Source organism: Coregonus lavaretus (genome assembly GCF_964263955.1).
Source record: "Coregonus lavaretus genome assembly, chromosome: 6".
NCBI lineage: Eukaryota > Metazoa > Chordata > Actinopteri > Salmoniformes > Salmonidae > Coregonus > Coregonus lavaretus.
Window position 1 is genome coordinate 570755 of NC_139993.1, and position 25508 is coordinate 596262.

At 41.9% G+C, this 25508-nt stretch overlaps 1 protein-coding gene across 1 annotated transcript in view; it reads left to right on the forward strand.

Annotated features, from left to right (window-relative positions):
- Window positions 1-25508, forward strand: part of LOC311131112 (VPS10 domain-containing receptor SorCS3-like) — a gene marked incomplete at both ends in the record, with an annotated part of 216181 nt that overhangs the window by 185149 nt on the left and 5524 nt on the right. Inside the window, 13 exons of the mRNA XM_084163923.1 lie at window positions 426-572; window positions 2323-2425; window positions 3404-3480; window positions 3743-3834; window positions 5467-5574; window positions 10126-10243; window positions 12591-12724; window positions 15536-15649; window positions 16415-16586; window positions 19629-19815; window positions 21723-21856; window positions 22599-22722; window positions 23223-23335. Of these exons, the coding sequence (XP_084020049.1) occupies window positions 426-572; window positions 2323-2425; window positions 3404-3480; window positions 3743-3834; window positions 5467-5574; window positions 10126-10243; window positions 12591-12724; window positions 15536-15649; window positions 16415-16586; window positions 19629-19815; window positions 21723-21856; window positions 22599-22722; window positions 23223-23335 (1623 nt within the window). The remainder of the gene's footprint in view (window positions 1-425; window positions 573-2322; window positions 2426-3403; window positions 3481-3742; window positions 3835-5466; window positions 5575-10125; window positions 10244-12590; window positions 12725-15535; window positions 15650-16414; window positions 16587-19628; window positions 19816-21722; window positions 21857-22598; window positions 22723-23222; window positions 23336-25508) is intronic.

The following is a 25508-nucleotide window of genomic DNA, read 5'->3' on the forward strand; positions in this document are numbered from 1 at the left end:
TCGAGGCTATGGTCACGATCTGAGGTGGGCTGTTCTGCTGGCTTTTCTGCGGGGGTGGTCAGCTCTCTAATGGGTTGTTCTCTGTCGCACGCCATCCCCCTCACCCTCTCCTCCAGCACTCTCATCCTCTCCTCTAGTTTGCTAATACAGGACTAATAAAGGCTCAGTGCACTACTTTTGTGAAAAAGAAAATGTTCAATATATATATATTTTAGTAATAATATTTTGTTTTTATTCTGATTTTTCAGGGGGTGCTGCAGCACCCTCAGCATCCCTACTTCCCGCAGCTACGTCTGTCAGGGGGTGTTTTGGGTACTGTTTACTGCTTGAAAAAGAAAATGAAGAAACACCATGTCATCCTTTTTGGTGGTTGGATTGGCTAGTTTTAGAATCTGTTTTAGCATTTGTTCTCTATTTCTTTCTAGGTAGCAGGTATCAAAGGCATGCTGATCGCTAACAGGAGACTGGACAACCAGGTGAAGACCTACATCACCTACAACAAGGGCCGTGATTGGAGGTTACTGCAGGCCCCGGCGACCGACCTGGCTGGCAACGATATCCACTGCGTACTGGTGAGTTATACTGAAGCTAACAGGGAAGGCTCATTGCTGTGGTAATCATACATGATCTAAGACTGCCTGAACTCTTTGAGGTGCTTTCCTAGACCCAGAATAAGCCTACTCCAGGACTAAAACGGCATACTCAATAGAGCATCTCCAGTGAAAGTTTATTTTAGTAAAGGAATATGTGTTCAGTTCCCTTCAAGTTATGTACATCAATGATAACTGTGTGTTACATCACACACTCAAGGGAGTTTGCTTACTCATCTTAAGGGAAGGGAAATTACTTTACATAATCACATTTAAGCTATGATATGAAGACGAATTGTGTACACACTCTTTATTATTTACAGTTATTATTAATTGATGTGCCCTAACCTTCCTGTTACCTCACGTGAGGTGACTGTAAAGGATGACTATGTAAAGAAATAACTTTCAGACATTAGCAGTAAGAGTTCATACTGCTTAAAAGCCTAGGGAGGCTCTCTCCCTCCCATCCCGGAGGACCTGAGCCCTAGGACCATGCCTCAGGACTACCTAGCCTGATGACTCCTTGCTGTCCCCAGTCCACCTGGTCGTGCTGCTGCTCCAGTTTTCAATCTTCTGCCTGCGGCTATGGAACCCTGACCTGTTCACCGGACGTGCTACCTTGTCCCAGACCTGCTATTTCAACCTCTAAATGCCCGGCTATGAAAAGCCATGTGACATTTACTCCTGATGTACTGACCTGTTGCAACCTCTACAACCACTGTGATTATTATTTGATCCTGCTGGTCATCTATGAACGTTTGAACATATTGGAGAAAAATCTGGCCTTAATGGCCATGTACTGTTATAATCTCCACCCAGCACAGCCAGAAGGGGACTGGCCACCCCTCAGAGCCTGGTTCCTCTCTAGGTTTCTTCCTAGGTTTCTGCCTTTCTAGGGAGTTTTTCCTAGCCACCGTGCTTCTATATCTGCATTGCTTGCTGTTTGGGGTATTAGGCTGGGTTGCTGTATAGCACTTTGTGACATCTGCTGATGTAAAAAGGGCTTTATAAATAAAATTTGATTGATTGATTGACACTGTGCGCTGAGTGGGTTACAGGTTGAATACGATTGTGCATTCATGTGACATTCTAATGACAGATTCCTTTTGATTACCCTGTTAAATCCTGTTGCCTTTGGTGTCCTTACAGCAATGTCACGCTATCAATTGGCATAAATGAAAGGGGACATTTTTTTGGGTGCTCTGTGAACAGATATAATTGTATTTTGTTGTCGGCTCGCCCCTGAGACTTGACTTGATGATTTTAAGTAAAAATCCTCCCCCGTCTCTGTATTGATGACTGATAACGACAATTATGACAAACTATGGAGGCGCAGCATGGTTTTTCGGAGGGAGGCTGCAGGAATTGGCTTACTTGTGTTTAGTTTTGTTCATGTTTTTTTTGTGTTAACCAAATATAGTTTGTTGTATAGTTCACTGCCTATGTTAGCATTGCTGTTAGCATTTGGTGTAAATGTAACTCGCTGGAAGACTTCAGAATCAAAAGGATTCTATTAGGCAGTATCTTCAGGGTTTCTGAGATGAAATCCTGATAAAGACAGCATAGCAGCTTTTCTTTTCCTTATTTAAAGGACCTTCTCCTCAAATAAAAAGCATATTCTTTGTGCACCTATAAAGTCTATAGTGTTCTATGTAACATTGGGGATTTGATTGACCAGTGTATAATGGCTTCGTGAAATATAATAGACTGTCTGTCATTTCTCACCCCTCAGCCCTTCTGTTCACTCCATCTCCAACTGCAGACGTCTGAAAACCCCTACCTGTCAGGCAGCATATCAACCAAGGCCTCAGCACCGGGAATCATAGTGGCCACAGGTGAGAGAATACAGAATTACCATTTGATACATAAGATTAGATTAGATTACCTTATTGTCCACTTATGTGGAAATTCATTTTGCTGAATAGAAAGACATCTATTCAATTTAGGTAATGGTACAAAAGGAGAATAACTGTCTATCATTTCCAGTCAGTGCTGATATTCCATTTGATTGTGAATATTATGATGATTATGCAATCCCTAACATTACTGATGGGGATTTGCAAGTCCTGTTATAAACAACTAATCTTCGATTGTGTAGGAAAATATTGTATCTTAGCAACAACAAAATATTGCCTATATCCATGAATCTGCTTTCTTGATCTCTGTCCTCAAACAATATTTGCTCTGTCACAAAAACAATAGTTTGTTCTCTCCTCCTATCCTCTAATCTCGTACTAGATCTGTGAGATCCCTAAGCCACTGTGAGCCTGTATAACTGTACTGAATCTGACCAGAGACACACTATCACACTTCTGATGTTGTCCTTACTCATAGATGTTAGGTTTTAGTGACGTAAAGTCACCCGGTTTATTTAAGTGGGCCAGTGCAGACTGAGGACACATGACACAACAGATTATGTTTGTTTGTGAGTGTGTGTGTGTTCGGGTCTCTCTACATAACACTCTGCTTCGGCCCAGTTCATCACTCGCCCCTGCACCCTCACACACACACACACACACACACATCAGCTGGTGCAGAGATCAGTTCGTGAACCTGACAAACACGATGCAGCTCTTAACTCACGCCTGACACAGAACAGTGGTTGTGAGATATCACAACGCATCAACAAAGTGGAGCGATATCCTCAGAGAGGAAGATGTTACATCATTGCTTAAGAAATATCCATCCACATTAAACATGAATCGTTGTTCTTCTCTTCTCTGCATCTATTATCTCGTTGTAATTCATAGTATCTTCATATTTTCAGCATCATTTGAACATTTAACTAATGCTTTGTTGTATTTTTACCACAGGGAATATTGGGTCTGAGCTGTCGTACAATAACGTTGGAATGTTCATCTCATCTGATGCTGGTAACAACTGGAGACAGGTGAGTTTAGAGTGAATCTGGGGGTTAAATCTAAGGCATTCAGATCAAGGACAACATTAAATATTGTAGTCTGGAGAATAAGTATTTTGGACAAGTACTGCTGTCTCTGTCTTTTGATCATGAGGTGTTTTGAAACTCTCAGTATTCAGCTGTAAACTGTTGTAGTTTCTTACACCCGGAGATAGATGTGTACAGTAGGTATATGTTAAAAATGGTATGTAAATATTCTATCATATTGAATTACCTGTGTGTCCTCTTTCAGATATTCGAGGAGGAACACAACGTCTGGTTTCTGGATAAAGGAGGGGCCCTAGTCGCTGTGAAACAACCAACTGTCCCCACCAGACATTTACAGTAGGTTTAAACCTAATTCACTGTTTGTATTTCTGTAAACTGGTTGCTGTAACATGTTAGTACGTCTATTGATGTCAAGAAAACATAATTATATTTTATCTGTTGATTAAAAGCAGTTTTTAAGGTTGTAATAACTTGTAAAGCACAAACATATGCAATAAAGCGTTTTTCCCGATTTCCAAATGTTTCTTCACCAAGTCCCCCTTTTAGGACTTTAACACATTGACCATCCTCTTCTAAATTGGAGCGCCCACATTTTGCCTCAGTGAAGAACAACTCAACTGAAACCACATTTCTGTTCTTCTTATATCACTTTAGGAAAACATTTTGAAATTACTTTTAGCACCAGTCAAGTGTTGAGGAAGCCCTTCCTATCTGGTTGTGTCTCCTAGACGATTTAAGTGCACTAGTGGAGGAAAGGAACACAGTAGAAGCCTTCGAAGCAGACCAGGGTTCAAATAGTATTTGTTTTCTTTCAGTGTTTAATTGAGCCATTTAATTGTCTGGAGTGACAGATGGGCGGGGTTTGCACTTTTGTGCCGATTCCATTGGGACCCATTAGGCCAGGCAAGCTCAATAACGGGCAGCTAAAGTATTTGAAAGATAACAAATACTATTTGAACCAAGGCAAGCGATTCTACGAACCAATCGTCTCTCTCTCTCTCTCTCTCTCTCTCTCATTCTCTCTCTCTCTCTCCTCCCAGCTAGTGTAACAGTAAACATTTCCTGACTCTGGTATCCTCCTAATAGATGCGTATCAATGCTTTGTCTGTTGTCTGAGTTTATAGCCAGATGAAGGCATGCTGGCTGACGGAGGTTTGGATGGAAGCTGCAACAAGGGGGCTGCTGCTTCTTGTATCCTAGTGCAAGACTCTGCATTGTTGAGTGTTCTTCCCAACCTTGTCACACACAGTACTCCAGTGTTCTCACATCTGAAGTGATGTTGATGAGCTGTCAGAATCAATAGAGAACAGGCCCGGAGGATGAAAGTTGCCCAATCTCTTTTTAAAAAAATGTTTTTTCCTCCCCCCACCTCTCCTCCCCTATTTTGTAGTCGTTAGAACATGAAACAGTTCTATTCTGGTTTGTTTTGTATGTTGTGTTTTTTCTTGTTCACCACCTCACTATAGACTGTAAGTTAACCCAAGACCCATGACGTTGTTGTTTTCCCTTCAAGTTGTTATGCCTCCAAGCATTGATAGTCAGAGTTCTGTTTTTTTCTTCTATTCAGCAGAACGTGTGTTAACTGTAGTCAATTAGATACAACCTGAGATTCAGTGGCTAACTGTATATGGAGACTATTCACTCCACTGATCTTCCATGAACCCAGTTGACTCACTGTAATTGAGAGCATCTGGGATCGTATTCAGAGTAGGAATGCTGATCTAGGATCAGATCTCCCCGGTCTGTGTCTCATTCATTATGATCTAAAAGGCAAAACTAGATCAGCACTCTTACTCAGAGTTATGAATACGGGCCCTGTTGTTACACACAGTCTGAGATGTGAATGGTTACATCCCAAATGGCACACTACTTCCTAGTAGGCAACACTACTTTAGACCAGAGTCCTATAGGCCCTGGGTGCAATTTGGGATTGATTTGATGTGTAATTATGTGGTGACTCTGTTCCAGGATCAGTTTTGATGAGGGGAGGCAGTGGACCAGACATAGCTTCTCCTTGGTGCCTCTGTTCGTGGACGGGATGCTGGTGGAGGCCGGGACAGAGAACCAGATCATGACGTGAGTAGGGACGATGGAGGAATGGAGGAATGACATGAGTAGTCAGAGGAAGGCCCAAAAAATTGTCGAAGACTCCAGTCACCCAAGTCATAGACTGTTCTCTCTGCTACCGCACGGCAAGCGGTACTGGAGCGCCAAGTCTAGGTCCAAGAGGCTCCTTAACAGCTTCTACCCCCAAGCCATAAGGCTGCTGAACAATTAATTAAATGCCCCCCCCCCCCCCTTTGTTTTTACACTGCTGCTACTCGCTGTTTATTGTCTATGCATAGTCACTTTACCCCTACCTACATGTACAAATTACCTCGACTAACCTGTACCCTCGCACATTGACTCGGTACTGGCAACCCCTGTATATAGCATTGTTATTGTTATTTTATTGTGTTATTATATATATATATATATGTATACATACAGTGGGGGGAAAAAGTATTTAGTCAGCCACCAATTGTGCAAGTTCTCCCACTTAAAAAGATGAGAGAGGCCTGTACTTTTCATCATAGGTACACATCAACTATGACAGACAAAATGAGAAAAAAAATTCCTGAAAATCACATTGTAGGATTTTTTATGAATTTATTTGCAAATTATGGTGGAAAATAAGTATTTGGTCAATAACAAAAGTTTCTCAATACTTTGTTATATACCCTTTGTTGGCAATGACACAGGTCAAACGTTTTCTGTAAGTCTTCACAAGGTTTTCACACACTGTTGCTGGTATTTTGGCCCATTCCTACATGCAGATCTCCTCTAGAGCAGTGATGTTTTGGGGCTGTCGCTGGGCAACACGGACTTTCAACTCCCTCCAAAGATTTACTATGGGGTTGAGATCTGGAGACTGGCTAGGCCACTCCAGGACCTTGAAATGCTTCTTACGAAGCCACTCCTTCGTTGCCCGGGCGGTGTGTTTGGGATCATTGTCATGCTGAAAGACCCAGCCACGTTTCATCTTCAATGCCCTTGCTGATGGAAGGAGGTTTTCACTCAAAATCTCACGATACATGGCCCCATTCATTCTTTCCTTTACACGGATCAGTCGTCCTGGTCCCTTTGCAGAAAAACAGCCCCAAAGCATGAGGACAGCGGAGTCACTCACCACCTTCCGGAGACATTTGAAACCCCACCTCTTTAAGGAATACCTGGGATAGGATAAAGTAATCCTTCTACCCCCCCCTTACCCCAACCAACAAACATTGTAAAGTGGTTGTACTACTGGCTATAAGGTGAATGCACCTATTTGTAAGTCGCTCTGGATAAGAGCGTCTGCTAAATGACGTAAATGTAAATGTAAATGTTTCCACCCACATGCTTCACAGTATGTATGGTGTTCTTTGGATGCAACTCAGCATTCTTTGTCCTCCAAACACGACGAGTTGAGTTTTTACCTAAAATTTCTATTTTGGTTTCATCTGACCATATGACATTCTCCCAATCCTCTTCTGGATCATCCAAATGCACTCTAGCAAACTTGAGACGGGCCTGGACATGTACTGGCTTAAGCAGGGGGACACGTCTGGCACTGCAGGATTTGAGTCCCTGGCGGCGTAGTGTGTTACTGATGGTAGGCTTTGTTACTTTGGTCCCAGCTCTCTGCAGGTCATTCACTAGGTCCCCCCGTGTGGTTCTGGGATTTTTGCTCACCGTCCTAGTGATCATTTTGACCCCACGGGGTGAGATCTTGCTTGGAGCCCCAGATCGAGGGAGATTATCAGTGGTCTTGTATGTCTTCCATTTCCTAATAATTGCTCCCACAGTTGATTTCTTCAAACCAAGCTATTGCAGATTCAGTCTTCCCAGCCTGGTGCAGGTCTACAATTTTGTTTCTGGTGTCCTTTGACAGCTCTTTGGTCTTGGCCATAGTGGAGTTTGGAGTGTGACTGTTTGAGGTTGTGGACAGGTCTCTTTTATACTGATAACAAGTTCAAACAGGTGCCATTAATACAGGTAACGAGTAGAGGACAGAGGAGCCTCTTAAAGAAGAAGTTACAGGTCTGTGAGAGACAGAAATCTTGCTTGTTTGTAGGTGACCAAATACTTATTTTCCACCATAATTTGCAAATAAATTCATTAAAAATCCTACAATGTGATTTTCTGGATTTTTTTTCCTCAATTTGTCTGTCATAGTTGACGTGTACCTATGATGACAATTACAGGCCTCTCTCATCTTTTTAAGTGGGAGAACTTGCACAATTGGTAGCTGACTAAATACACTGCTCAAAAAAATAAAGGGAACACTTAAACAACACATCCTAGATCTGAATGAATGAAATAATCTTATTAAATACTTTTTTCTTTACATAGTTGAATATGCTGACAACAAAATCACACAAATTATCAATGGTAATCAAATGTATCAACCCATGGAGGTCTGGATTTGGAGTCACCCTCAAAATTAAAGTGGAAAACCACACTACAGGCTGATCCAACTTTGATGTAATGTCCTTAAAACAAGTCAAAATGAGGCTCAGTAGTGTGTGTGGCCTCCACGTGCCTGTATGACCTCCCTACAACGCCTGGGCATGCTCCTGATGAGGAGGTGGATGGAGCGAGACATGATGTCCCAGATGTGCTCAATTGGATTCAGGTCTGGGGAACGGGCGGGCCAGTCCATAGCATTAATGCCTTCCTCTTGCAGGAACTGCTGACACACTCCAGCCACATGAGGTCTAGCATTGTCTTGCATTAGGAGGAACCCAGGGCCAACCGCACCAGTATATGGTCTCACAAGGGGTCTGAGGATCTCATCTCGGTACCTAATGGCAGTCAGGCTACCTCTGGCGAGCACATGGAGGACTGTGCGGCCCCCCAAAGAAATGCCACCCCACACCATGACTGACCCACCGCCAAACCGGTCATGCTGGAGGATGTTGCAGGCAGCAGAACATTCTCCACGGCGTCTCCAGACTCTGTCATGTCTGTCACATGTGCTCAGTGTGAACCTGCTTTCATCTGTGAAGAGCACGGGGCGCCAGGGGCGAATTTGCCAATCTTGGTGTTCTCTGGCAAATGCCAAACGTCCTGCACGGTGTTGGGCTGTAAGCACAACCCCCACCTGTGGACGTCGGGCCCTCATACCACCCTCATGGAGTCTGTTTCTGACCATTTGAGCAGACACATGCACATTTGTGGCCTGCTGGAGGTCATTTTGCAGGGCTCTGGCAGTGCTCCTCCTGCTCCTCCTTGCACAAAGGCGGAGGTAGCGGTCCTGCTGCTGGGTTGTTGCCCTCCTACGGCCTCCTCCACGTCTCCTGATGTACTGGCCTGTCTCCTGGTAGCGCCTCCATGCTCTGGACACTACGCTGACAGACACAGCAAACCTTCTTGCCACAGCTCGCATTGATGTGCCATCCTGGATGAGCTGCACTACCTGAGCCACTTGTGTGGGTTGTAGACTCCGTCTCATGCTACCACTAGAGTGAAAGCACCGCCAGCATTCAAAAGTGACCAAAACATCAACCAGGAAGCATAGGAACTGAGAAGTGGTCTGTGGTCACCACCTGCAGAACCACTTCTTTATTGGGGGTGTCTTGCTAATTGCCTATAATTTCCACCTGTTGTCTATTCCATTTGCACAACAGCATGTGACATTTATTGTCAATCAGTGTTGCTTCCTAAGTGGACAGTTTGATTTCACAGAAGTGTGATTGACTTGGAGTTACATTGTGTTGTTTAAGTGTTCCCTTTATTTTTTTGAGCAGTGTACTTTTTCCCCCCACTGTATATATATATATTTTTTTTTACTGTAGTCTATTTTCTTAAAACTGCATTGTTGGTTAAGGGCTTGTAAGTAAGCATTTCACGGTAAGGTCTACACCTGTTGTATTCAGCGCATGTGACAAATGAAATTTGATTGGATTTTATTTGAATGATCTGGAGATGGGAGGAGGATGTTATTTTGTCCTCCGTTCTTTTGGGACCCTGTTCCTTTTGGTGAGGAGTGAGCAGCGGTAGGAAGTCACAGAGGGATGGAGAAATGTTTCACTGTCCTGTTCTGTTGGGACACTGTTGTTGTTGTTGTTGTTTTTTTTTTGGGGGGGGAGAAGGGATTAGTGGAGATGAAAGGAGAGAGAAATGGAGTGATGATGTGTTTAATCTTTCTGTCTTCCATTCTTTTGGGACTCTGTTCCTTTCGGTGAAAGGGAAGGAGATGGAGGGATGAGAGGGATGATGTAATGTCTCTCCTTCTTGTTCTCTTGGGAACCCTGTTCCTCTTGGAGAGAAGATATGAGGGGATGGGGAGGAAAGAATATAAGGGGTGGGAGGGAGGAATTTCAATTAAACGAATGCTAACGTCTCGTCTTTATTAACAGACGTCTAAATGGGAGACAAGGTTTGATTCATAAGGGTTGTCAGTCTGTTAGCTTCTGACAGACATATTTAACAAGGAAGGTGCAGTTACTCATAGACTTTAGGTAATTGGTGAAAGCTTGTAGCGTTAACAACCCTTGTCGAGTTATATTAACATGTGTATCCATTCAGTTGCCATGGAGAAAAGTTTGTTTCGTTTTTTCATTATGAAGGAACAGTGAGGTTATCTTACTTTGCTTTCTCAAGGTTTTTTGGACACTTCAGCCATAGGTCAGAGTGGCAGCTTATCAAGATAGACTACAAGTCCATCTTCAACAGGAAATGTACAGAAGGAGACTATCAGACGTGGCACCTTCACAATAAGGTAAGACCTCTTCAACAGGAAGTCAGTCCAACTTATCAATATGTGTCCCGATTTTCTAATACCTAATACCAATATATTTACATGGTAGTTAGGGACTGTACTTTATTTATAATCAGCGATACCTGGAGCGATACACCAGCGATACACCATGGTGGACAAGGGTAGGGGTGAAAAGCGAAAAGGTTTCCATTATAATAAAAACACTGCATTAATCTATACAGGCTGTTGTTAAAAAAGAGGATAGTGTAAGTTTGGAAAAGTGCTAAAGTTGTCTATCAACTGTAAACATTGAGCACAACAGAACCAGTTACAACTGAAGTATCTGTTCATCAATTCATTTGCCATTTGTTGATTAACACAGCAGTCCCATATCATCACGTAGGCCTAAATGCACTTGTAACTTTTTTTCATTTGGGAAAATATACTTTTCTATTTTATTCCATGATATTGTTGTTACAAAATAGATTTGTGTTGATTGTGATCAGGGCATGGGAATATAAGAGCATCTGCTAGGCTAAATTAACAAACTAGGCATGCATAGCTGATCCTCAAACCAAAGACTGGCCAAACTCATGTTTCTATTTAATTCTAAGTAAAAAATTAAAAATAAAATCATATAAATGTGAAATTTGTAAGCGCGTTGTTGAAGTGCTGTTGTTGATGACTTGTTGAAATGCTGAGCGCTCCTGCCAGCCTGTAGCGTGTCACAAATGTTTCACAATTGATTTCTTAAATAGCGAGCTACAGGTTGGAAATAATAATAATATAATAATACATTTCTGTTCCTTCTTAGGCTAACTGGCTTGCTCCTCACTGATTTTAGAGTAATTATGTTGTTTAATAACCTGTTGAATTGTCGAACGTCAATTGATAGTGACAGAATCACACATTACTTCTCAAACAAAGTAAAAAATGTTCCTCCTTGGCTATAGAAGGTTGTAGCACAGCCTCTGAATGTCATAGAGACAAACCAAAGATATACCGTATGAATCTGAGTCACATCTTTCCCCGGCATTTTACAGCTTGTTTCTAGCGTAATGCATTGTGGACTAACATGTCGATATAGATCACTTTATATAATTTCTTTCCAAAAAATAACAAGCTGATAAAGGGGTAGGCCTATATTTTTAGCCATTTTCTTTAACAAAAGCCACAATACCCTCACATATCGCCTCAATTCAAGCCCTGGTTTTAACTTCACTGACACAGAGATATTTAAGGAGTGCATGGTGACTGAAGGAATTGGCTGACAAAGTCTATGGATAGTGGACATAATTGAATCTGTCAAACAGGTAGGCCTACCTCTTATTTCTTGAATAGGAAGAACTAGTCACCAACACAAAGCCCTCTTGTTGATAATAGCCTAAAGTCAAAATAAACTGCTGCTGCTTCATAGTAATGTAAGTTATGTAAATTACTCAAATATGGCTTGAAAGCATCATTATGGGCAACGAAACATATTGCTTTTAATAAAATAAATTATATCAGTAGCAAACTTACCTCCAGTCCTCCTTTTCATCTTTGCTCTCTCCCTCTCAAACTGAACAGGACATCAGTAGGCCTAGACTTTGTGCACAGATATTGCAGAACAAAATAAAATAATAATAATAATCCAGAAGAAGCCTTTGACTCGCCTCCTAAAGTGCCATCGTACACAGCACAGCCATTGGTTACAGTTATTTGTTAGGCAGCACTAAATGGTTTACATCAGCAAGAGCAGAGCAGGCCGGGACTCATGATTGGTGAACGCCTATCCATTGCAGTGTGTAATGCAGTGTAACCTAGTTTTATATACACCATCCCAGCAGTGCAAAAACTCAGGAAGGAAGTACATTTTCTTAGAAATATAACTTTGCCCTGTGCTTCTCCTAGCATGCTCTTCATGTAGCCTAGTCCTATAACATATAGTTTAGGCTATGGATCATTTTATTGAGACCACACTAGGCACACTTGATATTGCGCACCCAGCAGAGAATCAGGGATGAGGGGCGTCATCGGGCACACATCGAGATACTATAGTAAGCAACTAATTCTCCAACCCTGAGCAATATGACATTTAATCGATTACAAATTACCTGACTCTCCCCTGGACTAAATAATAAAATACTAAAACCTCCCCCTGACTGAAATTGAAAAAGCATGACCCTCCCCATTTCCCCTGGGTAACAATGATTTAACATGGTAGATGCAGTGTACTTATAGTGTTTGGGTAGTTACAATAAGCTCAATAGGTTAACATAAGAATGGTTTGACCTGCTGTTCTATGTTAATTTGACATTTGAAAATGACATACTGTAATCCCATGTGTGTGTACTATATGGATTCATATCCTGTATGTGTTTCACAGGGCGAGCCGTGTGTGATGGGCCAGAAACAGATCTATATGAAACGCAGACCAGGAAACTATTGCATGCTGGGAAAAGACTACGCCAAAGTCCTCTCTGCTGAGTCGTGTATCTGTCGGGCCCACGACTTTGAATGGTAATTATAGTATACTAGTATAATAACTCACAATTGCAGTATAATAGAACACATGAACACATGTCCTAGCACATCTTTTATCACAAAGTTTTTTTTTCTTCTAATCTAAACATGAGGAGATAAACAGAAGTTCAGCATTCATTGTCCATAAAAGAGAGAGACATTTCCTATGATGTTTTGTGTGTTTTGTCCCATTTGAGCCAATTTTGGATTCAATACACTATTTCAGGATCCCATTAATTTGGTTCATTTTTGGTGTCAGTGCTCCAATTATCAGATATGTTTGGGGAACATTTTACGCAATTTACTATGTTTGTAATAATGTAGAGAAGATGAGGGGTGTTGATAGGACTGCTAGGTTGTTTTTTATCTTCTAAAGGCAGGGAAGAGAAAAGCAATGACACATTTTTATATAAATGCCAGCGGTGTCAGGTCAGACTGTATGAGTTTTAATTTGAATCCATTAGTCTCCTGTAAAAAGGCGGCAGGTAGCTTAGTGGGTAAGAGCGTTGTGCCAGTAACCGAAAGGTCGCTGGTTCTAATCCCCGAGCCGACTAGGTGAAAAATCTGTCGATGTGCCCTTAAGCAAGGCACTTAATCCTAATTGCTCCTGTAAGTCGCTCTGGATAAGAGCGTCTGCTAAATGACTAAAATGTTAAATGTATAGTTGTTTTTAATTATTTTGGGACTGAAATTATTATATGATACATTTCACAAACTTCCTGACCACATGTCATCTCTCTCTCTCTCTCTCTCTCTCTCTCTCTCTCTCTCTCTCTCTCTCTCTCTCTCTCTCTCTCTCTCTCTCTCTCTCTCTCTCTCTCTCTCTCTCTCTCTCTCTCTCTCTCTCTCTCTCTCTCTCTCTCTCTCTCTCTCTCTCTCTAGCTCTCTAGCTCTCTAGCTCAGCAGCTGGTGATAGAGACAGTGAAATTCAAAAATACAATAAACAATCTCTTTGAGATCCAGGGATTGATTCCAAAGTGGGACAGTGACTAGACTGAAATCAGAGATTACATACTGAACAAAAATATAAATGCAACATGCAACAATTTCTAAGATTTTACTGAGTTACAGTTCATATGAGGAAATCAATCAATTGAAATAAATAAACTAGGCCCTAATCTATGGATTTCACTTGACTGGGAATACAGATATTTATCTGTTGGTCACAGATACCTTCAAGAAATATGGGCCTCACAATGGGCCTCAGGATCTTGTCACAGTATTTCTGTGCATTCAAATTGCCATTGATAAAATGCACTTGTGTTCGTTGTCTGTAGCTTATGCCTGCCCATACCATAACCCCAGAGCCACCGTGGGGCACTCTGTTCACAACGTTGACATCAACAAACCTCTTGCCCACACGACGACATACAAGTGGTCTTTGGTTGTGAGGCCGGTTGGATGTACTGCCAAATTCTCTAAAATGACGTTGGAGGTGGCTTATGGTAGAGAAATTATCATTTAATTCTCTGGCAACAGCTCTGGTGGACATTCCTGCAGTCAGCATGCCAATTGCATGCTCCCTCAAAACCTGAGACATCTGTAGCATTGTGTTGTGTGACAAAACTGCACATTTTAGAGTGGCCTTTTATTGTCCACATCACAAGGTGCACATGTGTAATTATCATGCTGTTTAATCAGCTTATTGATATGCCACACCTGTCAGGTGGATGGATTACCTTGGCAAAGGAGAAATTCTCACTAACAGGGATGTAAACAAATGTGTGCACACACTATTTGAGTGAAATCATTTCTTTGTGCATATGGAACATTTCTGGTGTCTTTTATTTCAGCTCATGACACATTACAACACTTTACATGTCGTGTTTATATTTTTGTTCAGTGTATATATATATATATATATATATAACACTTCATATATTATATTAATCATAAGTGAGGAGAGATTAGTATTAATTTGTAACCAAAACACCATGGGAGTCTGCATGACTATAATGTACTAAACTGGACACCATACTTTTGTTTGACTTACTGGAAAGAAATTGAATCAAAGCATTACCAAAGCTGTGATCAGTGCTGTAATGTCCTTAACTGGACACTGTACCCTCATTGGACTCACTTGGTCCCTTATAACTATTATCCCCTCCAACCATAACATCATAACTTCACTTGACAGCCTGTCAATGAATGGAGAAGGTTCCTTATCACACTGAGGCCAGACCAGGCCATAGGGAGTCCTAGAGGGACCTCAGACTTTGTTGCTTCCTGTTAGTTCTGGCTAGGTAATTAATTGATAAATCAATGACAGCATCATTATTAGAATGGGCACTTGCCTAACCTGCTTTGCCCGATGTAAATCACTTTGTGATTGGGAGGTAGCTAACGTCAACCTGTGTTGCCTGTCCCCCAGGGCTCAGTCTTCCTAGTTCTGCTGATCTGGAGCATTTGTCAATTGCAGCCCAATCAATATATAATAATGATGCATTGCAATGCAACAAAATTACTATTATATGTATTGTGCTGAGGGGATAGGAGAGAGAAGCTGTAACATATTATACAGTAATACTGTATGTCCTTTGGATCAAAATCAAATCAAATTGTATTTATCACATGCTTCGTAAATAGCAGTAAAACAGTAAAATGCTTACTTACGGGCCCTTTCCAACAATTCAGAGAGAAAAATATAGAAAAATAATAACAAATAGGCAATGAGTAACGATAACTTGGCTATATACACGGGGTACCAGTACCGAGTTGACGTGCAGGGGAACAAGGGAATTGAGGTAGATTTTTATATATAGGTAGGGGTAAAGTGTTGATATTGATCAGATTTGTGATTTGTTATAGTGATTATGGCTATGAACGGCGTAGAGAAGGGAACTGTCTACCAGCGTTCTGGTTCAACCCAGCTGTTGTATCAAGGAGCTGCAGCCAAGGACAGAACTACCTCAACAGCACAGGGTGAGTTGCACATATGGGCACTATTTTGTAGCGTTTCTATGTTTTCTATTCTAAGTGAAGGCAACCCTTCTGTATATTTCTGCTGAATGAAAGATAAAATATGTTGCCGTTTTTTAAAAATGTTTTCCATTTCATTTTGTAAAGCATTATGTTCATCATAATATGGTCCATGTTAAAAAGCCTGAATAGGTATCAAACATTTCAAAAGAGAAGTCATCTTCCCACTGTAATGAAACACTGTCAGGGTGTCACACCCACTGGCACGGCTCCTAGTGTGAATAGTGATATTGGCTATTTAGGCCTGAGTCATTCACCAGACAGTAGATCTATACTGAGTGACATAGTGTACTGCTGAGAGCTACAAAGCACTGTCAGGAGTCCTAGGACACAGATTAGGACGCCTCAGGATGGCTGAGGTCTGAGGAGAATGGTACTTCCTTAATATATGCATTCGCTTCCCTAAGGTTAAAAGTCAAGTTTTGTCTAGGAGTCACTAAGCATTTTGGAGTTTTGTCAATGTGACCAATAACTACTGTTTTGTTTAGTAGTTACTAAACATTTTAAAGTTTAGTCAAAGAATAGCAAGTCTTGTTCACTTGCTCTGTCACTTTGAGGTTACAAATCCAATTTCCGCGATTTCTTGTCAAGCTTCATTGATAAACGTGACCAATACCTTAGCCTTGTTAACTAGTAGTGTCATGAAGCCATAACCTCAGTAAACCACACTAAACATGTACTAACTCATTCATATGGAATCTTCTTAAGGTACCGAAAAGTGGTGTCCAACAACTGCATCAAGGGAGTCAAGGACATGTACACACCCAGGAAGCAGATGTGTCCCAACAGGGCTCCAAAAGGCCTTTCTCTCTCCACCAGAGAGGGCAAGCTTACCGCCGACCTGGGCACCAACGTCACCTTCCTGGTGCATCTGGATGAGGTAGGGCTGGGCCTTGAGCCAAAATGGCCTGCTTTTTGTATATCACTGTTGTGGGCCTAAGAGCCCAAATGGACGCCGTTGTATACAGCCCTGTTATGAGTTGCATTGATTTTTACCTTAAGCCATGGAATGAACAATCTATGTGTATGTATTGTTATGCATGGTTGTAAAAGTAATACTAGCATGTGGTGCACAACTCACTCAATGTAGACCTATATTACTGAGTGAAATATTGATGTGTTTCCCATATGTTCAACATGGATGTTTCTCCAGGCATATGCCTGAAATTATTTCCCTGTTATGTCATCCCATATACACCAACTGCTGAAAGTTTAACAGTAACTTGCAACATAACATCACCCACACACAGCTACAGGCACTGAGCCCCAAGCCCCGAGCCCAGAGACAGAGTAAGAGCTAAAGACCTTGGAGAGAGATACACCCTGGAGACCCTGTTATAGAGTGATAGATGCAGAGAAGCCTCCTTCTAGGGCCAGGACCTTGGCTCGCTCCCCTCACTCCCTAGGCACTTTTAAACCACATCACATTACATTCAGGTGGAATAAGTGCGGTAGCGCTCTGCTCTGTGCGGCGGTGCTTTGCCCCTGCTCTGCAGATAAGAAGTAAGTGTCTCTCCCACGAGGTCTCTCCCGGCCCAGCTGTCATATTACAGTGTGATGAGTTAAGGAAATTAGGATCTATTTCTTCCATTAAGAGAGGCATCCTCTGATAAGAGAGACATATGCCATGTGGTCAAAACGTTTGTGAAATGTATTATATAATCATTTCAGTCTCAAAATAATTAAAAATAACTATCACAGGAGACTAATGGAGGTGAGGAATCCTCATGGCGTTGGGTCTTATGCATTTGGAAAATCCTTCGCTCCCGTTGAATTCAGACTTTAATTTATATTCATGAAGCCCAAGATGGCAGTATTTCTTGGGGAGAGCAAATGGGCCTAAATATTTAATATGTTCAGAAAACGTTAAAAAAAGGAGAGAGAGAGGTGGAAGAAAGTTTGATGTTTTGAGAGAGGGATAGGATCTGTAGTGTCACACGTCAAGATTTCATTATCACAAAGTGACCTTATAGCATGTCATGTGTACACCAACCAGATTTACTGTACATTAGCTACCTTATAGCATATAATGTGTACACCAACCAGATTTACTGTACATTAGCTAACTTATAGCATATAATGTGTACACCAACCATATTTACTGTACATTAGCTACCTTATAGCATGTAATGTGTACACCAACCAGATTTACTGTACATTAGCTCTCTTATAGCATGTCATGTGTACACCAACCAGAACCAATGGAATATCCCCAAAAGTGCAAATCCTTCCATCTAGCTCTCCAGGCAAACGCTCAAACCATTTGAAAGAAATCTAGAACTATTTGAACCCAGGTATGACACACCGTCAGCATGACAGCACTGATGTCACACCGTTTACACCATCCTTCGTGTGTTGACGTTCACCTGAACAAGAGTCCTGTACACAGTCCTGCTGTGTCTGGATCTAAATTAACAAAACCCCTTATTGTCAACCAGCACTGCTGTTTAGACCATGACGCTTCCCCTATTATGCGTTTTGGATTTGTTGGCCCTCTGAGTCACACACGGATCCATGGACACAAAGCTTGACATTTAGCCAGCAAGCCAGCATCAGTCTCATGCAGATTAGCTAGTGATCCCAGGACACCTGGATAGAGAACTAGAAGTGTCCAGAGAGTGTCAACAACAGACACTGACAAAAGCCTGAATGACTTCAACGCCACCGTAGACCTAAGTGCCATTCCGAGTGCCATTTTGGCAAAGGATTGTGGGCCATTACAGTTCCACACAATAGCCGCCACTGTTATCCCTTTTCTTCCATTCTATTCTACCTTTCTTTATTCGGCTTATTCATAGTTTATAATTTTCTGGGTATAATGGTGTGAAATATACCCCCAGAAGCCTTCCCCCACACACAGCCAACCCTCCCATGTTTTCACACTCTGCTGCGCTTGAAAAGAAGAGAGAGAGAGAGAGAGAGAGAGAGAGAGAGAGAGAGAATGATGGGTTTTGCATGTTGCTATTGTTGTGTTTGTTGCTGAACCGGAGCCCCCTTGTGCTAATGCAGTGTTACAAATGAAGATCCCAATTGCATTGCGTTACAATGTGCCACGGGGAGGCTGGGAGTTAGTTGCGCTTGCTCTCAGGGTACGGGCCGGATAAGTGGGAGGGTTTGGTCGCAGCGGCAGCTGGAGCCACCAACAACACGTGTGGTGTTTGTATGTGTGTGTGTGTTGACTGTTGATCCTAGGGAAGTGCCAGATGTAACCACCCTGAGTAGACCTGCTGCAGATACTGTAGTGGCAGAGCAGGGAGGGTCTCTCACACACATTTGCTCTCTATCACACACACACACACACACACACACACAAAGAGAGAGAGAGAGAGAGACACACACACACCTCATTAGCAGTAACAGGCAAACACACTGCTCTCACGGTGGGGCAGAATAATATGCGACCTCCCTGTGGTTCTCTCTCTCCATCACACACACACACGTTCACGCCACAGGAGCCAGACACTCCCAGTGGTGTTATGTAACATGTCAGACTCAGGATGCACGCTAATGTAGAGGTTTCACAACACCAGCTGTTGGACTTTTGACAAAAACAAAAGAATGATGCCTTGCCTGTGCCCATGCATGCTGAGTGCTGATTACTGAGTGGTACTGTGGTTTTGGGGCATTGTATTGAACCCCATTTCAACAATGATATGTATTTAAGTCTAGAATAAACACAAGTACAAGCATCTGGCTGGGCTCTCAAATACAATGGACTTGTGTGTTTTTAAATAATAATGATGTTTGGGACTCTTTCTTTCTTTCTTTCTTTCTTTCTTTCTTTCTTTCTTTCTTTCTTTCTTTCTTTCTTTCTTTCTTTCTTTCTTTCTTTCTTTCTTTCTTTCTTTCTTTCTTTCTTTCTTTCTTTCTTTCTTTCTTTCTTCATCTGTAGTCCTTACTTGAGACTTTACTTGCTTTCCAGGGTGACTCAATGAGAACCAACATCCAACTGGATTTCGGAGATGGCACGGCAGTCTCCTACTCCAACCTGAGCTGGATCGAAGAGGGGATCAGACACGTTTACAAGACGGCTGGGATATTCCGTGTCTCGGCCTTGGCAGAGAACACCCTGGGATTTGATACCACAACCTTGTACCTCCATGTTACATGTACGTCACCTCTATACATTCATCTATTGTCTCAGGGCTATTCAATTCCCGCCATCGAGGACTGAAGTACTTCTGGTTTTAGTTTGTGCTGTACCTGGTAGATAATTGGTCAGTTACTGTTATGTCGGCCATTGATTGGCCGGAGTGGTCGCTCACCTGGTGACCCAGGTCTGGATCAGTCCCTGATTGGAGGGAAAGGATGGAAAACAACAGTGATGTGGTTCTCAAGGATCATAATTGAATATCTCCGCCTCATATTTCTCTGTAAATAACCATCTTACTAATTATAGAGCAGTGTACAATGGAGCCAGTTATAGGCAAAGTACCAGAATGCTTTGCACATAGTACAGCACATTGATGCTCTCTTGCTTTTCTCATCTTGTAATGAACAAGCCAAATGTCAAGTAAAAAATAATTACAAATATAACATGCTTATGTCTAAAAGGCATCAAGAATTATCTAGCTCTTTGCGGTGCAGTGTTTGAATTGCCCCCTCGTCTCTTGATTTGAACATAGAGGCTTTCATAAATTTGTGAAGGTGCCATTTAAATGTTGGCTCTGGTCACTACGACACTTTCAGTCAGTGTGCTTTGATATTTTTGATCCCATTGATTCTGATGGTGTTTTTTTCTCCATGGTTTGGTACATTTTGAGGTAATTTACAGGGGAGAGAGAATGCAGGTGATGCTTTTAGCGATGTGCCAAGCACAATGCCGCCACAGAATTCCTATTTTTAACACCAAACACAGTTTAGATAGCCTGTCCAAATGACTCACATCACACACACAACACACATACAACACACACAACCGCATAGACACACACTGAAAAGGGACACACTCACAGATACACCTTCTCTCTCTGTCACACACATCACACACACATCACACACAGACAAACACACACACTCACACAACACACACGCACATCCGCATAGACAAACACTTAAAAGGGACAATTTATCTTTCTCTCTCTCTGTCACACACTTTACACACACACACAAACACACACACACATACACTGCATGCATTTGAAAGCTAGTAGAAGGATAAAGATTAGTCTCAGTTAAAGAGGATAAGAGTTAGCAGAAGCCCAGGCGGAGACGTACACGCCAGATTGCCGAGTCACACCACTGTCAGCTGGATTTTTACCGTGAAAATACTGTGTAATATCTCTCCGCTATAGGAAACCTCACCGCTTAGATGACGGTATTGCCACGTACACCCACGTCAGCTTCCATTACGGTCTTAGCATGGCAGACCACAGTATTACTCACAAGGTATCACAACAAGAACATGACAACGCCAACGTGTTTTAAGTCTAGAATAAATCTTGTTCTTCAAGTAAATTCCATCAAAACTATAAAACATTATGACAGTTATGACATTTATTGAGTAAGATTTCATTCAACTTCCCTTTTCAGCTAAAGTAGTCTTATTGAAAAGAAGATCCCACACACTACTCCAGTGATAATGATAAGTGATACTGGCAAGCGCAGTGTGAGGGATTTTATTTTCTCTAATTCTTAATTTAAGAAGATTTCTATTTCTTTTTTCCCACGCACCTGTAAAAAGAATCTTCGGATGTGCCAGTGCTTTTCATATTTAAACTAAAAATAAACTAAAAATAATATTTCGATGTGTGAGTGCTTTTCATATTGTAAAGTAGGTAGTCTGAAACAATATCCATGTAATTACAATCATATACTGAGTCTGAATAATCCAATACTGAGTCTGAATCATCCAATACTGAGTCTGAATCATCCAATACTGGGTTTGAATCATCCAATACTGAGTCTGAATCATCCAATACTGAGTCTGAATCATCCAATACTGAGTCTGAATCATCCAACACTGAGTCTGAATCATCCAAAACTGAGTCTGAATCATCCTCTGTGTTTGTATCAGGTAATGTGGAACATGTCCAGCTGCTAGCTCCGTTTGTGGCCATCAAGAACAAGGAAGTAAACCTAACAGCAGTGGTCTGGCCCATCCACTCCAGGACCCTCACCTACTTCTGGTGGCTGGGGAACAGCACTGAGGTATACTGGACTTAAAACATTTGATGTACAGAGAAGAGGGCCTAGAACCGAGCCCTGTGGGACTCCAGTAGTGAGACCATGTGGTGCAGACACATCCTCTTCTGATGTTGTGTATAGTATACAGTATACTGTATGTGGGGTACCAACTGTACAACATTAGTAGAGGTAATCTGACACTATTCAAAAGGGGTGTCACTTTAACTAAATCGGATGACAGGCTTATTGTAATGGCTGAAACAGAATAAATGGAACAGCATCGAACACATCAAAGACATGGTTTCCATTCCAGTTCCATTCCACTTCAACCATTACTATGAGCTGTCCTCCTTTCAGAAGCCTCAACTGATGTATATATGGGGTATACATGATGTCTATGGTATTACGTACATTGACCTCTTCTCTGATGGAAGGTGGCTGTGATAGAGGCGGAGCAGTCTCTGATCTTGTATTTTGTTCAGACGTCTTGTTAGTATGTCATAAGTTATTACCTTAGCTGCATTGGTTCTAGGTCTTATTGGAGGATGTTTTTTGTAGGGTTTTACTCAAGTCAGAATTTTGACTACTCTAACTACTCAAGTCAGAAGTTCCGACTACTCTAAGTGAGAAGTTCAAGGAGAAGTTGTTATCATCTGAAATGGGTATCTTTCATCTTCCGGGGTTTTAGGTAAAGGTTTTAGGTTTAGGGATTATGTCCGGATCAAAGTGTGATCATCCATTTTGTCCATGTTCCCTCTTCCTCCAGCCGGTAATCAGCTTAGACGGGAGCATCTCATACACCTTCACCAGCGAGGGAATGAACACTGTTACGGTCCAAGTGTCTTCAGCAAACGCCATACTGCAAGACACCAAGACGATAGCAGTCCAAGGTAAGGATCAGTACTACGTCTCTCTCTCTCTCTCTCTCTCTCTCTCTCTCTCTCTCTCTCTCTCTCTCTCTCTCTCTCTCTCTCTCTCTCTCTCTCTCTCGGATCTCCCTAATGAAATTATTCTACTTGATGTAATGCTAATTAGTACATCTAGCAGGCATCTCACTTGTGATGCAACATTTGAGGGTACTTTACATTTGAACATGTCAGGATATATGCGAAGAGGACATTTCCCCAATTATCGAAGAAATCAGTTGTGCGAGCAATCATCTCCCCTTGTCAAACCATGAGCACACGCATACGCACACACTCACACACTCACACACACCAACATCTCTGTCAGCTTTCCCACCCATCTAAAGACAGTTAGAGGAGGGACACAACCAGAACAAAGTGGGGAACGAGGAGGATACCTTGAGAATAATGCACCTAGATCAGGAGCTGAATTAACAGTCTGTTTCTGTTTCTCCCCTGGGTCTCTCTCTCTCTCTCTCTGACAGAGTTCTTCAAATCTCTGCTTTTATCTTTCTCTCCTAATCTGGACGAGTTCAACCCTGACGTCCCCGAGTGGAGACAGGATGTGGGGAGAGTCATTAAGAAGGCTCTGCTCCAAGTAAGTGTGAATTCCTTCCTTCTCTCTTTTTCTCCCTCTCTCTCGTATCTTTCTATCCACTCAGGCGCTTTGGCGTTGGCCCTCGGGCTGTCCTGTGATTCGTTATCACACAGGTGTGAGAGGCTCGGCTTCTTCTTCCCTTCTCGAGGCAGCTTGAAGAGCACTAATAACTTATTTTCAGAAGTCAGAGTGAATAAATGCATTCTTCGGAATTAGCCTGGAATGAAGGAGATCTTAGCCATTGCCGGGGTGTTGGATGTGGTTAGTATCTACGGAGGAGATACTTCGTTTCGAGGTTTAGGCCTATAGTGTGAGACTTGTGGTCTCTCTGTGTCTTCACCAACTCCACAGTGGATTTGACATGAGAGGTGGCTTATGCGAGCTAGGCTGAGAGCCAGTGGAGGGAGCTACTGTGATAGAGGTCAGGGTGAGGCTTTGTGAGGGATAAAGTGCACTTTGTTACCTGGGAGCCTGGGAGCCTCATACTATGTTCATGGCAGTATAGTATAGCACCAGCCAATTGAAATGTGTTGAACTGAGGGGAAAACTCAGTTCTAGAAAGCTTGAGCTATTAATTGCTAGCCTCAATAGAGTGTTACAGTTCCTCTTTTCATACAGAACGTTTTGTTATACAACCTTTTAGGAGCTACAGTAGATACATTATACGGTATATGGGTCTCAGGTCTCTATTGACTTTTGCTCCTCAGCTGATTCCAACCCACCACCTAATAGATGTTTGAATGGGGAGTTCAGTAGTAGAAGCTATTTTAAGATATTTTAAGAAGTCATTCCATCTTCGGTTTCTCCGGCTTCTTCTTTCCTCCACCTGCAGTACATGGAAGATGGCCGGAGGCTTCCTCTCAGGTTCCAGAAAGTGATTGTTGGAAAATGCATATAATTTAGTATGTTTCGCGGAAACCCCTGGTGGTTTCACCGCCACCTGTTAATGCACCTCTCAGTGTGGTGCAAGAGGTTAACATGTCCTCTTTCTTCCCCAAGAGAGTGCATTGCTTCTGTGCATCCCTTTCTCACTCTCACCCCCCTTCCTTTCCTGGGTAACGACTGTACTTTACATCAGAGAATAAAATGATAGTTATAGGTAAATCATCATAACCTATTTATCACAACAATGTTGGAAATAATGCACTATGGAAGGAGTTATGAAGATAGAATAACCCAGTATCGTCATAGTTCATAGTTGCGGTCAAGTTCACGACGAATGAAAAACAGAATCCATGTCATGGTGTGTTTACAACAGTAATTAGTAATTGACCACTGTTTCATCTAATTTATTTAGCGTTGCATACAGTAAGATTGTGAGGAAGCCGCACCATATTTTGCTTTTAAAATAATAAAGCGACAAGATTTTTCAGCCAAATCTGAGCTTGGCCAAAGTTCCCTCCTAAAAGGTCACTCATCTGACTCAGACTCACTCGCCTACTCCCCTCCCTTACCCCAGATCAGATTTTCCACTCCAGCCAATGGGTTTGGGGGACATAAAATGCCAGTGCTCAAATAGTGACTTTAAGTCTTGATAATTGATGTGCTTCAAGTGTATGTGACTCGCCGACTACGCCACTCCATTGTCTGTCGATAGCCCCATAGAGAACCCATAAAAACATTAGTGGCTTTTCAAATGGACACTGATTGCCAGTTGCAACCCCCTGCCTCATAGGTGGTCTGAAGTGGAAAAAGGCCATTATAAACAAAAACATTCAATAGTAGCTATTTTGAAGGCATAGAAAACAGTTGTTTGGCAACAGGTACTTTTTCCATCAAGAAAGAAATACACTTTCGCGAAAACAGGGAGGTTCAGATTGGATTGTTAAAAAACACTTTATTTGACACCTAGGGTCATAACACGTTATGACTCGGTCATAACCATGTCATAGTATGTTATAACAGCTGACAAAACTTGTCATAGCCAGTCATTATATGGTCATAACACTATCATGGCACATATATGTAGACCTGTTGTGACATATTGCGTTATTTTGTGGCTGGTTATGACATCTACATAAGAGTGTCAAAACCCACAAAACCTACCACACAAGGCACACCATTCCATTACACCATAGCCTACTTGTAAATAGTAAATTATATTACATTTTCTAAAATTGACCATAATAAATTGTGCACACATTGACGTCAGACATGTACCTACCCCAATGCT